The 17,091-nt window shown below is 36.5% G+C and overlaps 1 protein-coding gene across 16 annotated transcripts in view; it reads right to left on the minus strand.

The window, feature by feature from the left end:
* Positions 1 to 3,083: 3,083 nt before the first annotated feature.
* LOC110463143 (RNA-binding protein Musashi homolog 2-like) overlaps positions 3,084 to 17,091 on the minus strand; it is a 139,939-nt gene continuing 125,931 nt past the window's right edge. For all 16 annotated transcript variants that reach the window (XM_021517525.1, XM_021517521.1, XM_021517520.1 and 13 more), the window contains 3 exons: positions 9,637 to 9,815; positions 9,260 to 9,324; positions 3,084 to 8,972 (listed from right to left, as the gene is read on the minus strand). In XM_021517525.1, coding sequence (XP_021373200.1) covers positions 9,283 to 9,324; positions 9,637 to 9,815 — 221 coding nt within the window. In that variant the 3' untranslated portion in view covers positions 3,084 to 8,972; positions 9,260 to 9,282. The remainder of the gene's footprint in view (positions 8,973 to 9,259; positions 9,325 to 9,636; positions 9,816 to 17,091) is intronic.

Below are 17,091 nucleotides of genomic sequence, written 5' to 3' on the forward strand. Positions count from 1 at the left end.
CGACTCTAAATAAAGCTTATTATATCTTGTGACGTTTGTCTCGTTAATGAATATCTGAGCTCATTAACTGAAGTATTTTACCCCGAAGTTGCGTGTAGCATGCATGACCTACAGTCAAGTGGCAGTTCTCGATTGCGAAAAACAGGGTGCATTTTCAAGAAGAATACGACGTTGTGATAAAATCATAGGTTCTACCAAGGAAAGGAATGATATTTACAAGCCATTCAAGTGCATTCGAGTCCAAAGTTACGCATAATAAAGACAGTAGGTCCGGTTTATGATTCAATTTAGTACCAGTGGGTACCACTAGAGCGGCTTATGTGTGAAAACGACATTGATGAATATCTTGAGCTCATTAACTTTAGTAATACCAATAGCTTGCGGCTAACGCCTTAGCTAAAATCACACAAACAGACCAATCTTGTCTATTCAGCAGCACTGTTTTCTCTATTACAAATAAGCAAGACACATTTTTTTCTGAATATACCTTTTAATTCAAAGGAACGTTCACAAATACACTATACAAGAATGACACAGTTAGCCCGATAGATTAGAGTAATAACAGCAATCAAACTCACAAACTTTCACTTAGATAAACCCCCCATTAAGGTTTAGGTCACAGCTTCCCAAATTATACATACATGTAATAATAACTGTCAACTTGATATGTATGGCCCAACCATTCTAAGCATATAGGAGATAGAGAGTGGACAGAGTCAGCACCTGTCAATTATCGTAGCAGTTTCCACGGTAACAGAGATGAGGGCGGGTCTTAAACAAAACTACGGCCATCATATAACTTCATATAACTTCGTGTTCAGATGTGACGTATAGTCGGTCACAAACAAATAAAAATCTGCAACTTTGGCACATTTCAGATTTTTAAAATAAAAATAAAAATAATAACAATTTGCCATTAATTATTATTCATAAATATCCTTAAAATGTTAATTTTTTGTTTGTCTTCAAAATATTATAAATTAAACATCTACTCTAAATTTCCCATCTAATCTAATACAAGTAGAAACGCAGCAGTGCACAAATTTTGGGGAGCCCTTATGTTAACGTATAACAATTACATACACCAACATGTACTTTGTATAGACATATTTTAAAGCTAGGTACAAAATGTATCTAAATCCCGGATGAACGGGTTTATAAAATTGAAAGACAATAGTCGTTTGTTTTTAATAAATTTTGTTCTCTATCATTAATATGCCAGATGACAACACATGCATTATAAGCAAACTATCAGTCTACACAAGGTCAGAAGGTCAAAAAGCTGTTTAAATAGTTGACCTCTGACCTCTATAATTTGGTGACACGATTAAATATGGCTACTATCAAGGAACAGTTAAAACACACGGCCCATTGAACCTGTTGTAAATCTTTATACAAAAAACATATCACCGTTTGTCTGTTGTACTCTAAAACATAAATTATTTCAGATCTTTAAGAGAAAATGTACAAAATACTGATAGAATGAAATAAATATCAGATTTTTTATATCTTATTTATATAAATCTATTTCTGACACTACGGTTTTCTACTGGTTAACTATTTTGAGATCAAAATTATTTTGTTTGGACTGAAACTAGTATTATGTAAGAAATAGCAGAAGAAAAAAAACATAAATTATATGCCTGGTTAGGACTAACGACTACAACCTCACACAGCTAGAACAGGTTTGACTACGGACTACAACCTGACAATGGTTTAATGTGCTAGTGAACCCAAGTCTCAATAAAACAGGGGACTTGACCAGTTTATTTAACCCTTTCACCCCTATGTTACTTAAGTAGACTCTCCCATACATTGATCTGGATGAGTCCATTGTAGTCTACAGTGGTGAAAGGGTTAACCTTCAGGATAACAGGTTGGTCAGAGGGATACACAACAAATGTTTTCAAATGTTTTGATAAATTTTCATTTAAATTTGGTCCCTAAAAACTTTTGATCCAATCAAAACCAGACATTTGTAGTTTTCCTTTTAAATTGAATGAGTAACGCAAGATTTCACAAGTAACCAAGAAAGTTGTACTGATCTTGTTTTTCCTCAAGAAATTTATCATTCAAAATCAGTGAGTAAATCATTTGTTGGCCTCTGATGTGGGAAGTAAACTGCCTACCCAATACCACTACGCTAAAGACTTGTTCTCCGACAGATACAGGGATATAGCTTTTGATTCCAAGTGAGGATGTTACACAGGTCAACAAGGGTTATAGGCAACACAAGATACAAACATGAGCCTGTGTGACAGGAACTCACTACTGACCTCAAAGTAATCTCAAGGTCATGGGCCACCACTCCATATTGTTACATCTTTCTGCATAATTAGTCACTATACGAGAACTGCATTGATCTCTCAATTTCACAAACACTGTCAAAACGTTTTTTTCTTTCTAGAATTCCAAATTGATTTGCGGAACACAAAATTCAGATTCAGGTTTTAAACTTCGTCCAAAACAACATTTGATATTATAAATTTACCTGCTTTAACATCCAAAACAATATCTGATATTATAAATTTACCTGGTTTAACAAAGTATTATTTAAACCATCTAACATAAAAAAAATATGAAAAGACTGACACGATCGACAGAGAACCAAACAGAACCCTACAGAAAACCACATGACCAAGAAGACCCTGGGATACTAATAAGGTTTCTTACTACAATAAATAACATATATGATATTCACATCTTAACCTGAAGAATGCTACACGAGTGCTGCTGATTGGTATAAAACACCATTTAAATACATAACTCTACCAGGTTTTTTTCTCTCTATTCCTACTTGAACAGTTAAAAGATTATATGAGTACTGGATTTTTCCTATTCTATATTCACAATGACAAAACACACAAAATGTTCCCTGAGATCTTGTGTTTCATGGCAAACATGCAGGCCTGCAAACCTTATAAAAATTCAATAAATAACTTAATAAAAAATGTAATTGTAATACTAGTTTCAGTCCAATAGATACCCTATAAATACAATGAATAGCACTCCATTTGTTCAAAACGGCTCCCTCAGAAAAAATGCCTGAAAATGGAACTCTTCCGACAATGGAGGTAACATGAGGATTTTTGTTCCTTCCCTACATATTTATCTATATATATACAAACATTTATATACCAGCTGGCCTACTTCCCAGACAATCAGCATTCTGTTACATATAGATATATTATAAACAGACATTTGAACAAACAACGAGTCTGAAAATTTGAAACATTCACAGAGACGGGGAAATAATGCACAACCAAAGGAACTGGGAATCCAATAAAACTAATAGGGTTAGAAATCTGATACAAGCATATATAGACTTGGAAACCAATACAACCATTGATGCTGTTAACCGATACAACCTTTGGGGATGGGGATTTAATACAACCAATTAGGCTTGGAAACCGATACAACCTTTGGGGATGGGGATTTAATACAATCATAGGCTGGGAATCTAATACAACCATAGCTGGGAATCTTAACACAACCATATGCTGGGAGTCCAATACAACCATATAGACTTGGAAACCAATACAACCATTGGGGCTGGAAACCAATACTACCATTGGGGCTGGAAACCAATACAACCATTGGGTCTGGAAACCATTACAACCATTGGGGATGGGGATTCAACACAACCATGTATTGTAGACTTGGAATACCATATAATCAAAGGGGCTGGGAATTCAATAAAACCATTTAGGACGGGAATCATATAGTATCATTGGGGTTGGGAATCTAATGCACCTATATAGTCTTGGAAACCAATACAACCAAAGGTACTTCAGCTGAAATTTAGACTATCCTTTAAAAACATCACCCTGAAGGTCTGGAAAGGAAGCTATCACCGATATATCTATGTAAATATATATACAAATACATATTTCATCTAACCCTTCCAAAATTTCAGACTGCTGGTTTCGAGAGCAACAGAAGGAATGTGGTTGATGCTACCCACTACACATGTACACACTACTATACAACCAATAGCTCCCCACTCCAGCGTTGATATCACCTGCCAGAAGATCTATGGGGCTCACCACAGGGTTTTCTTCATAGATCAAAATTTGGTCAATGGTTTTGGTAAAAAGCTTCTCTTTATTAAATGTCATCACTTCATATGTTATTAAATGATATTATTTCAACTCTATAAAACAAAACAAAATATTTTATCTGCATTTTTCATCTTAATGAAAAGATGGGTTCCCGCTAAAATCTGATAATATTTCACCGTTTCAATATCATAAATCTTTATGGGTTATTTTCCCAGTATTTAATAACCCTGAATATTTATCAATGTAAATTTTAGGATAAGTGCAGGTACAAGAAAAAATATACTTTCAAACATAGTCATGTAGTCATCGACCATCCTGAAACCTAAAAATAGACTTCTCTATATCAGGCAAAGAAACCATGGGGCCCTGGTTAGCCTGCAACCTGCCAGGATGAGAATTTGAAGCATATCAAAACGCAATGTGATTATTTCATTACATCCCTTTTTTGTATGTTATATACCCGTTATCATTACATCACTTTTTTGTATGTTCTATACCCGTTATAATGCAATACAAGAAATTCATTATGATAACGCTTACCGATACATAAAATCAGCGAGAACCCATCCTTATGAGGAATAAGGAAATCCTAAACCAGCGGTGTAATTGAACGCGTAGAACTGTGAACCTGTAAATCTTTGAATGACTTTACCCATGGGAACCCCATCTAAGGTACATACATACAAGCAATATATGTCGAGAGTTTAAATACACTTATATACAGAGGGCGGTAACACAATTTGTCCAGCAATTACATGAGGAAGTCTTAAATTACATTTAGAGAAAAATACACAATATGCAACAGAAATGTACATAATATATAACAACTTGTTATTCTATACTCGAACAAAAAGTAGAAACAAAAAATCCACAAATCACAAACGACTTGCGTTTTGAGACAAGATTGGACCCTGAAATTTGTATTTTTCTGTTACGAACTTGACATGACAATGCAGGATTTTACCATAAACAGCAATATGGCATCATTTCCAGATTAATGTATAGATCTACATTTATTTCTAACTGGGTCGTCAATATCCCGTGAACAAAACATATGGACAGAATTAATAAAAGCATGGCAACACTGTCATGGTAACATATCAACTCGAATCAAATCTAGAAATAAAAAATAAAAACTCTTTCAGCCAAAAGATGAAGAACTTTTCCTCTATTCCATACTATCTACATAGGAAGATCAGGTAAATTCTACAGCAATAATTTGTCATCGATTCATTTTTTTTTCAAATTCAGATCAATGGTTTACTTGAGTTAGATTTCATGGTTATAGAAAGATCATTATTATAAAACCAATTGTATTTAGGCCAATTAAAATTATAGATGTACTTCGTATTATGGTCTTTCCTATTTGTCCATGACACTGTTGCCTATGTAATAAAAGCTAATGACAGTTACAGCTGTGTGGAGCAATAATGACAATGAAGATGATTTAATTACAGACTAATTCACTACAGTATTACTACCTTAACATTTGTGACTAAAACCGATGGCAATCAATCAACATCGTGATATATCAACAGGACACTGTACAAACAGTTACCCCCAAAGGAGTCCCAATATAAATCTTACAATATCTTAATAATAGTATGTATGTATGTATATATGTATACTACTACAAATAGTTACCCCCCGAAAGGGCCACAATCTTATAAGTCTTACGATATCTTCATAAGATCTTATGTATACCACTACAACAAGATATTATTAAATATTACAATTTATCAACGTCATCATAATAAAACAAATCATTTTTCCTTGACAAATAATCAAGTATATAAAAACATATGTACATGTAAACTGGTGGAGCATGCCACTAGCTGGTTATAAGTATGTGGTTCCAGTTGTCACTATGACGTCACACTTAGGTGACAAGCCCAGGATGTTTGACAGGCTGTAAAATACAATACTAGTGATTTGTACCGTAATTCACCTGATCAGCACACTGCATTGATAGGATGACAGCAGTGCTTCCTCTTTTTTTTTGGATAAAGCAGAAAAAGCATCAATACATCATGACGAGCACCAAATGGTAACCTCAGTTTATGCGTATAACAATATGCATCAAATGCTTGCGTGATCAATATTGGAGAACATAACTCTTGACATGGTTAAACACGAAATGAAATGAATGGGTCAACAGGTTTGCTGGGTCAATTACGGTACAAATCTCAAACCACAAAGTCCACTTACTTACACCAGTTCAATCACTCACGTAACCACAATACTCACACGAAAATCACACCAAATACTCGCACAAGTTGGGGGTGAGAGATAGTAAAACAGCTGTATTGGTTTTGATAAAATTAACTTATGTAATAACACACTTTGTTATTTTGGTTCTTTTTTTTTTTTCAATTTCTCTTTCTTTTACTTTTTATTTTATTTTCATATATATGTATTTTTTTCATATTTTATATACTTTTGCATCATAAATCGTAATTGACACAACAAATATTGATAATAAAACAGGTTATTTTCTTTAATTTCTTTTTACATAATCAACAAGTATTGAGTTTTTTTGTAAAGTTCATTATCATGACACAAAATAATTCAGCATAAAACAGCAGTATATACATAAATATTTGAAATAAATTCAAAAATATCTTAAGTACCACCTGATGTTAAGTTATAAATTTTATCATGCATTCTATTGACCTCTGTACAATATTACATCTCATGAATCATATTCATCTTCTACATAACAGGCCGTCATATTTCTGTTAATCCAGTTCTTTCCTACAGAACAGGCCGTCATATTTCTGTTGATCCAATTCTTTCCTACTAGGCCGTCAAAACACTACTGGTAGTCACTTTTGAGAATCCTTCAAATCTTGTAACAAATGAATTGAGGCAATACATTTTTACTTTTTGCATGAAAACTCACCAAAGTTGATCCATGTGTTGTTACGGACTAGCTCAGTCATCAGTGGAGGACATGGTCCATGAGATTTATAAAAAGATATTGCTTTACATTTCAACTGGTTTTCAAAAACATGCCATACAAATTTCATGAGGAAGAACTCTTCGTGTTGATGTATAATGAATTAAGCAAATATTAGGGTTATTTTATCATTCAACCCAACAGCAGATAATTATTTAAAAACTTGCAAAATTAACCGTAGATATTGACTTTGAATTTTCATACATGACCAAAAAAAGAATTATTAAAAATCCATAAAATTTATCAAACCAGACTATGTACATCATTTTTACAAATAAAACATGCCATTACGACCTTGTTATAAACATGTCTGTGATGTGTGACTCTTACATAACATTACTGGTAACTACACAACAGATGTAGTCATAGCAACTGCCCAGTTACCAACAGGGTACCGAAATAGGAGACAGATGGCCTTCATGTGGTTGACATGCTCTAACAGTAAATAATAAGACCTCCCCCAGTATATATGATTCGAACAGTAAATAATAAGTCCTCCCCCAGCATACATGACTAAGGTATGAATCAGTAATACTGAAGGTATTATGGTACAACGGCTCTATCTGTTGGTAACCACGGCAACCATTGCTATGGCCACCACCACTACAATCACAGGATCATGATATTTAAAGAGACAAAATTGTTATTGCTATCTGACTGAACGTCCGGTAAAACATCAAGTTTGTTTCCACCTGACTTCAGGTTACGTTATCCATACTTAAACTTAACAGATTTTAATTAACAAAGTTTTGCACAATCTGGGAAAACTTCACACAGGCACATCAAATTAAAAGTCTGCACAACCAAAAAACAAGGTTTGTCTCCAATGTTCTCAGTTAATGACACGGCCTACAGCGGAACAGCTTGGTGTTCTGTAACTAACGTCGACCGGCTCTAGTCACATGTTCTTACTTCACTTCCTCTTACATCTAGCTTCAACTTAAGATATTACATTAATAAACTGTTAATCTTTTAATAAAAAAAATTATAAAAATAATTCAACATATATTCAAAATCATTTTGCGTACTTTAAAAAATAATATTTTAGAACAACCTTAAATGGCCACCTCTAAAATTAGCACTCCATCGTAATTCTAAAAATCTAAAAGTCAGATTAAAAACGTGGTTTTGTTGGAATATGGCAGGTTTAAACATTCTGCTTGCTGTAGATCAACTTAAAAGTCTCTTATTGCTGGTTAAAATTCATAATGAACACAACTTCTGAACTTAAAGGTACAAAGGCAGGCAGAAGTTAAAAACAATTATAACAAAATTACTAATTTCCTGCGTAATGTACAGACACGCCAGCCATCAGCGGTATTGGTCTTTTCCATGTACATTCCCCATCACATGGTTTTAACAAATTAAAAATAAGAAAAAATGACTCAAAATTCAGCAAATAAAAACTCAAAACATAATCATACATATAACTGACACAAGATTAATGTACAAGATGAGGTTTGGAAGGTCACAGTTGGTGAAATAATCAATAGATGGCGAAATCATTAATAGATGGAAGCTAAAATTTTCTAATCTAATAAGGCAAAAAATAAAGAGAAAAAAAATGAAATTTTCATATATATAAATATGCGTGTTAAAATGTATACATATCATTACGATGTGATCGTTTAATAACAATTAACAGAAAAAAGTGCCCTTCGGTAAAATGCACAGGCGTTGGTGATAAACACTATTTATCTTGTCACAAAAACTTTGAGATGAAATGTAAACATGGAATAATTTAGAACACAAAAATAATGTAAGACAATTCAAATAAAATATAGACATGATCTGTGTACCTTCCATTAACTCAAAAAAGTTCATGATAGAGATATAAAAAATGGTCTCATAAAACGGAGCTGCTGGTAACAGCGTCGCCCTTGGGACAGGTCAACCATGCCTCCTCCTCCAACCATGTCTGTGGTAGAAAGCTTCTTCTTTTTTTATTTGGTCTACAACAAAAACCACGTCCAAAATGTGTTTTAAAATGAACATACAACATTAACGCATTGTCTTTTAATTGTAAGTATGCCCATCATAAAAACCTCTTAGTTCTTATTTATTGGTAATAGTGCAGCTTGATCAATGTTACAGATGTTATTGAGAAGAATAAGGATGATTGTTTAGTTTTTAGGGAATGTAAACATATCAAGAATAATCTTGAAGATATTTTTTTCACCCAAAACTCGTTTCATATTACTTTAAAATAATTTATAATGTTCAACTCTTTCTTGCCTACCTGCATTGATTACATCTTGGTTTTTAATGGTAACCGTTCTGGAAATTGGTAGCTATCAGCTGTCCCTGGAAATTGTAGAAACACATAAAGTGGGATTGAAATGTATTGGAAGAAAGATAACTCTTGTAAAGACATGTAAACGTTTTCTGTGACACCAGCAATTAATCAATGTTTGATTACTAAGGATAAAAAGAAAAGATTATTAATCAAATACATCAAAGTTTTATCTGCAGTAAGTAAGTCTGGTATAAAGGAAAGCCGATATTGGCTTTTAACAATATTAAAGACATTCAAGTGTTTCATTAGTACCCATAGAAAATCAGTAATTTGACGATTTCTCAATGAGGAAAGAAGGAATTAAATCAAGTCCTACTCACAGCAAGGTTGTGGCCGAAGCTGGATGGCTGGGGGCTGGTGGCCTGAATATAGCTGAGACCATCCTGGCTGTACAGGTCGCATGGCCCGGGGCTGTTAGCTAGCGGGATACCACGACTGCTGGTGGCGGGAGAGGTAGCAGTGGGGAAGGCTTGTTGTTGGCCAAGGTTATTTATCACAGCTGCAAACATAATTTCATGCAAGGTCAAAGGTCAGGGTCAATATATCAAGACTTCAATCACTGAAAATCAACTGGAGGTCAGGTCAAAGGTCAAGTTGTTTGTATTACGGTAAGTAAAGGGAAAGATTTCTTACACGGTCACGGCAGTAAAAACAAACAGAACATGCTACAGTGTTGGAGGACCAGGCCACGTTACAGTAGTGAAGCACTAAGTATACGATACAAAGGTTATTGTACTCCTATGATACCTAGTACAGTATCTACGCTACACTCCAAACAAGCTTCTATATATGTAATGGTTATGAAATTTAAACATTTGGTGCCCGTGTGATACATCCACACTATAATGAGATAATTACTACAACAACACAGAGAGACAGAATGATAGAACTGGTACGTAACGGAGAAACATCAAATCCAGATCTACATATAAAGGACACAGTTCCAGAGGTAAGGGGATAAATATACATGTACATTGAATATGTAACGATAGTTTTGGCTTGGTTTGGTTTTATAGTGTTTAATGTCCCTTTGAATGCTAAGGTCATTTAAGGACATAACTATGTTGTGCAATGTACCGGTATGCATGCTTGTATGTGTACTTGTGGTGATATGTTGGTGTAATTGCCTCCTTGTGGTATAACACCAATCTGATGCGGACTTTATAGTGCTACCTCACTGAAATACCGTGCTGAAGGACTCCTAATAGTATTCCACTCTTGTCACATTATACTGACAATGGGTTACCAGTTGTTGCAATTACCCGTAATGCGGGAACAACAAAAACTATTTTCAGGGACTTTGGTATGTCCTGGCATGGGGACAGAACCCATTGCATGTTATGTAATAAAAGCAATGACAGAGGTTATACTGATGTCGATACAACAAATGGATGTAGATATACAGAAGGACATACAGATGTGGAACTCGAACAGATAAAATATGGAGTACAAATCGGACCAAAGCAGAAGCAAAACTTGCAGAACAGAAAGGAAAAAAGATGTACGAAGAGAAATTCATATATAAGTGTGAAATATAGATTAGAAATTGGAGAGAGAAAGGAGAAATAGTCTAAGAGAAAGAAGATATAAGGGAGAAATAGAACATCTAGAGAGAGAATGTTGATCCATGAACAGGAAAGACAACTGATTGGAAACTTAGGTGAACTAGCTAGAGCAGCACTAGATTGCTTACCAATGAAAGAGGCTGATTACAAATGACATTCCTTCTTTACGAAAGTTAGGATTAATTAATTTCTCTTTTGCAAGATAACTTATCTGAAAGTTCACAGGTACAGAACACAAACAATGGCTGTTTCCTTGTGAAGTTTCCTGTTGTTGATCTATATAGCCTGCTTGATCTTATTTGTCACAAGTGCTGTAGTAACTCTGATAGTTTGATCAATGTGTCTCTTCCACTAGCCTAGGGTCCTCAAACACTCGTAGGTAACAAGTTGGACACTTTCAATTATTGAACATTCAAAGATGAAATGTTTTCTATCATTGTAGCAGAACATTTTATCAGATCCATTAAATTTTGTCAAAACAGGCCTGGTTAATTATTGTGTCGATAGCCATTAACTCATCCACCCCTGAAATTTCATAATGAACTATTCCAACCTTTGGATTGGAAGAGTTCAAATGTGTCTTTAGGGGTGAATGAGTTGATTGTGGCCAAGGCAGGGCCTGGTTTAATATTCACTAGATGGCCATTAAACATAGGCAGGCCTGGAAGCACCTCAAAATGTAATAAAAAATAAACTTTCAAAATCAAAATGGCAAATAATCAACTGTTTTAATTACCACAATGCACGCCTTTCGCTAGGGAATGTTCTTACCGATCCATTACAGCACACCACTTTAAAATGTTTTTTGTAAATTCTTCATTTTGAAGTGGTTAACGTGGATTGAAGTAGCACATGCCACCATTCAGATAAAGTGTTAACATTCTTTTTGATCTAGTCTTGAAACTGCGGTGACAAGAATCATCAACAGGTCTTTATGTTGAGCGTAAATAAAGCATTCTTGCTATTTTTGCGATTTCTAACTTTAGGAGATAGTTGGACCGACTGATACAGACAATGCTTATCTATTTAAACTCTGCTTTAACATCCAGTAAGTAAACATGTTTACACTGGGGGAACAGAAGTGGGAACACAGCATCACGAGGTCTCACTGAAATACCGTGGGGGTTTACAGTAGTGGTAAACAATTAATGGACATGGTTATATTTTCTGCTGTTTTATTATGTTGTTTTATATATTTTTAAGGAGTCATCCAACAAATGTTGAATTACAGTTTGTCACTAAAATGTTGATGTTATATTACTAACTTGTACATATTTTACATCTGATGACAGAGCACATACCTTACTGGAAATCGAAACACTTAGCTGGTTGTGCTAGTTTAGCGTTTCTATAATACTTTGAAAGATGTAGCTGTTCCGAGGTTTAGAAGAGGTAGGTGTTTGGGTATTAAGGAGTGGTTGTCCTGGGGGTGTAGCTGTTCCGAGGTTTAGAAGAGGTAGGTGTTTGGGTGTGAAGGAGTGGTTGTCCTGGGGGTATAGCTGTTCTGAGGTTTAGAAGAGGTATGTGTTTGGGTATTAAGGAGTGGTTGTCCGGGGGGTGTAGCTGTTCGGAGGTTTAGAAGAGGTAGGTGTTTGGGGGTGAAGGAGGGGTTGTCGTGGGGGTGTAGCTGTTCCGAGGTTTAGACGAGGTATGTGTTTGGGGGTTAAGGGGTGGTTGTCCGGGGGGTGTAGCTGTTCCAAGGTTTAGAAGAGGTAGGGGTTTGGGGGTTAAGGAGTGGGTGTCCTGGGGGTGTAGCTGTTCTGAGGTTTAGAAGAGGTAGGTGTTTGGGGGTTAAGGAGTGGTTGTCCTGGGGGTAAATTCTTCCATTAGATCAGTTTATATTGCACAGCAGCTAATTGTTTTTAACATTAGATATAACAGAAAGCAATAGTTCTCCCAGAATTATCAACGGAGTAACTGCACAAGGCTCTCAGTGGGTAGGTCAGCTTAGGAAGACTCACACAATCCATCAAAGCCGAGATCAGCCTAATTTAAATGTCAAGAGAGATAGAAATTCAAAAGCACAGGAACTGATGATGTGACAATCCTTTAGTTTCTTTGACTAAAAAAATCCACAACAGTGATAAATCTAGAAAATGTCCATAGACATAAATGTGTGAATTATATCTTGAGGATTTTGTCTCCGATTTCCTCATTTTACCAAATTTCTGCTGAAGTTGCAATCCTTAATTCCCTTGTTTAAACTATTAGATTCAATTTATTTTTACTTCTTCTGTTATTGATAGTGGTCCAATTAATATTTGATAGTGGTCCAATTATTTAGTATTGATAGTGGTCTTATTCATTTTTGATAGTGGTCCTATTCATTTTTGATAATGGTCCAATTATTAATTTTTGATAGTGGTCCCATTATTCAGTTTTGATGGTGGGCCTATCATTTATTTTTGAAAGTGGTCCTATTAATTTTTTGATAATAATCCTTTTTATTTTTTATAGTGGTCCTATTCTTACCTAGTGTTGATGGTTGTACTATCATTACTCTTGATTGTTGTCCTTTTCAACTATTTAACAGTTGTCTTTTTATGTATTTTCTATAGTTTTCTATCTTGTTTTATTGCTTGTCCTATTTGTATGTAGTTGATACAGCTCTCCAATTTTCATCTAGTTTTGACAAAGTCCTTTTCATCTAGTTTAGATAATTGTCCTATTTTTATCTAGTTGTGACGGTGGTCCTATTCTCATCAAGTGCCAAATGAGGTTTTATTCTGATCTACTTAAATTCCTGTCCAGACTTCGACTGCAGTGCCTGTCTTGGCTTAATCTATTCACAGCACACGAGTCTGCAATCAATTTTGCACATTGAGCCGAGCCCGTCCCACTGGAGAGAGTGTCAATGTCATTGACAAGTGGGGTGTGGATGTTGGTCCTATGTTTACCCACCACACACTTTAATTAGGATGTAAAGACAGAGGGCCGAAGTGTCAGTGAATCCATCACTATTCCAATCCAGCGATAGTGACCTCTGTGACCCCTAACACTGATTTACATTACTTAAGGGACGTAATATATTCTTCTCTGTTACTAACTTAGTGTAAAATCAATAAATCTGGATTGTGTCATAATTGGCTCCGACTGAAAACTTTGATTGTCCAAGACTGTAACATTAGTGCAATATATATCTGATAGGAAAAGTGTAACACATACACTCATAGACACCAAATTTTCACTCCTTTTTCAATGTTATTTTGATTAAATTTCATGTTGGTTCTTTTATTATTGATGAAGAACTTTGCTTATAAATTCTTAGGAAAAAGAAGGTGACAATTATGTTATGAGATGGAAGTTCAACCATCAGGGACAATAGGCTATGGATGATAGGTCTGGTGGACAGTAACAAGAGTAGTTCCGGGAGAAGCTTCTCCTAGGTCAAAGTCCATGTCTCATGCAACGTACAAACAGAAAAAATGGACGTCAAAACAATGAAAATGTCAAACATCATACAACTAACAGAAAGTTTCTCCTTTAGAAAAGAGATAAGAAACACTTCATGTTAAACTAGAAATCAAGAAGATCTAGATAGAAATCTATCCATATTTGGTAGGAAACACTTTTACAAATGTATATTTAATTCTAATGTGTATCAAGGATGTGTACAACATTTTGACTTTTACCCTTCCGAGTCTTTGATAGCAGGATGTAGATACTTAGAGGATAATCTGGACACTGGACAACAAGACTTACTTATACAATACTTGACAATGCATGTTAAAAGCCATAAATGTGCTATCCCAAAACCATATCAATATATCAGAGGGTGTTCCAGTGTAAGGACAGACTTCCCGTTTATTAGAGGGTGTCTAAGTGTAAGTGTAAAGACAGACTTCCTGTTAAACAGAGGATGCCTCAATGTAGGGACAGACTTCCTGTTAACAAGGGGATGTGTAAGTGTAAGGACAGACTTCCTGTTAACCAGAGGATGCCTCAGTGTAAGGACAGACTTCCTGTTAACCAAAGGATGCCTCAGTGTAGGGACAGACTTCCTGTTTACCAAGGGATATTTCAGTGTAGGGACAGACTTCCTGTTAAGGAATGTCTAGGTGTAGGGACATACTTCCAGTTTACCAGGGGATGTCTAAGTGTAGGGACAGACTTCCAGTTTACCAGGGGATGTCTTAGTGTAAGGACAAATTTTCTGTTAACAAGAAGATGTCTCAGTGTAGAGACAGACTTCCTGTTTACCAGGGGATGTCTCAGTGTAGGGACAAACTTCCTGTTTACCAGGGGATGTCTCAGTGTAGGGACAAACATTCTGTTAACAAGAGGATGTCTCAGTGTAGAGACAGACTTCCTGTTGACCAGGGGATGTCTCAGTGTAGGGACATACATTCTGTTAACAAGAGGATGTCTCATTGTAGAGACAGACTTCCTGTTGACCAGGGGATGTCTCAGTGTAGGGACATACATTCTGTTAACAATAGGATGTCTCAGTGTAGAGACAGACTTCCTGTTTACCGGGGGATGTCTCAGTGTAGGGACAAACTTTCTGTTAACAAGAGGATGTCTCAGTGTAGAGACAGAATTCCTGTTTACCAGGGGATGTCTCAGTGTAGGGACATACATTCTGTTAACAAGAGGATGGCTCAGTGTAGAGACAGACTTCCTGTTTACCGGGGGATGTCTCAGTGTAGGGATAGACTTCCTGTACCGTTTACTAAGGGACGTCTTAATGTAGGGACAGACTTCCTGTTTACCAGAGGATGTCTCAGCGTAGGGACAAACTTTCTGTTAACAAGAGGATGTCTCAGTGTAGAGACAGACTTCCTGTTTACCGGGGGATGTCTCAGTGTAGGGATAGACTTCCTGTACTGTTTACTAAGGGACGTCTTAATGTAGGGACAGACTTCCTGTTTACCAGAGGATGTCTCAGTGTAGGGACAAACTTTCTGTTAACAAGAGGATGTCTCAGTGTAGAGACAGAATTCCTGTTTACCAGGGGATGTCTCAGTGTAGGGGAAAACTTCCAGTTAACCAGGGGATGTCTAGGTGTAGGGACACACTTTCTGTTAACAAGAGGCTGTCTCAGTGTAGAGACAGCATTCCTGTTTACCAGGGGATGTCTCAGTGTAGGAACAGACTTCCTGGTTTCCAGGGGATGTCACAGTGTAGGGACAGACTTCCTGTTTACCAGGGGATGTGTAAGTGTAAGGACAGACTTCCTGTTAACCAGAGGATGCCTTAGTGTAGGGACAGACTTCCTGTTAAGGAATGTCTAGGTGTAGGGACATACTTCCAGTTTACCAAGGAATGTCTCAGTGTAGAGACAGACTTCCAGTTTACCAGGGGATGTCTTAGAGTAGGGACAAACTTCCAGTTTACCAGGGGATGTCTCAGTGTAGGGACAAACTTTCTGTTAACAAGAGGATGTCTCAGTGTAGAGACAGAATTCCTGTTTACCAGGGGATGTCTCAGTGTAGGGGAAAACTTCCAGTTAACCAGGGGATGTCTAGGTGTAGGGACACACTTTCTGTTAACAAGAGGCTGTCTCAGTGTAGAGACAGCATTCCTGTTTACCAGGGGATGTCTCAGTGTAGGAACAGACTTCCTGGTTTCCAGGGGATGTCACAGTGTAGGGACAGACTTCCTGTTTACCAGGGGATGTGTAAGTGTAGGGACAGACTTCCTGTTAACCAGAGAATGCCTCAGTGTAGGGACAGACTTCCTGTTAACAAGGGGATGTGTAAGTGTAAGGACAAACTTCCTGTTAACCAGAGGATGCCTCAGTGTAAGGACAGACTTCCTGTTAACCAGAGTATGTATCAGTGTAGGGACAGACTTCCTGTTTACCAAGGGATATTTCAGTGTAGGGACAGACTTCCTGTTAAGGAATGTCTAAGTGTAGGGACAGACTTCCTGTTTACCAGGGGATGTCTAGGTGTAGGGACAGACTTCCTGTTTACCAGGGGATGTCTAAGTGTAGGGACAAACTTCCAGTTTACCAGGGGATGTCTCAGTGTAGGGACAAACTTCCTGTTTACCAGGGGATGTCTAGGTGTAGGGACAAACTTTCAGTTTACCAGGGGAGGTCTAGGTGTGGGGACAAACTTCCAGTTTACCAGGGGATTTCTAGGTGTAGGGACAGACTATCAGTTTACCAGGGGATGTCTAAGTGTAGGGACAAACTTCCAGTTTACCAGGGGATGTCTCAGTGTAGGGAAATACTTTGTGTTAACAAGAGGATGTCTCAGTGTA

Source organism: Mizuhopecten yessoensis, unplaced genomic scaffold, assembly GCF_002113885.1.
Source record: "Mizuhopecten yessoensis strain PY_sf001 unplaced genomic scaffold, ASM211388v2 scaffold10867, whole genome shotgun sequence".
NCBI classification, from domain to species: Eukaryota; Metazoa; Mollusca; class Bivalvia; order Pectinida; family Pectinidae; genus Mizuhopecten; species Mizuhopecten yessoensis.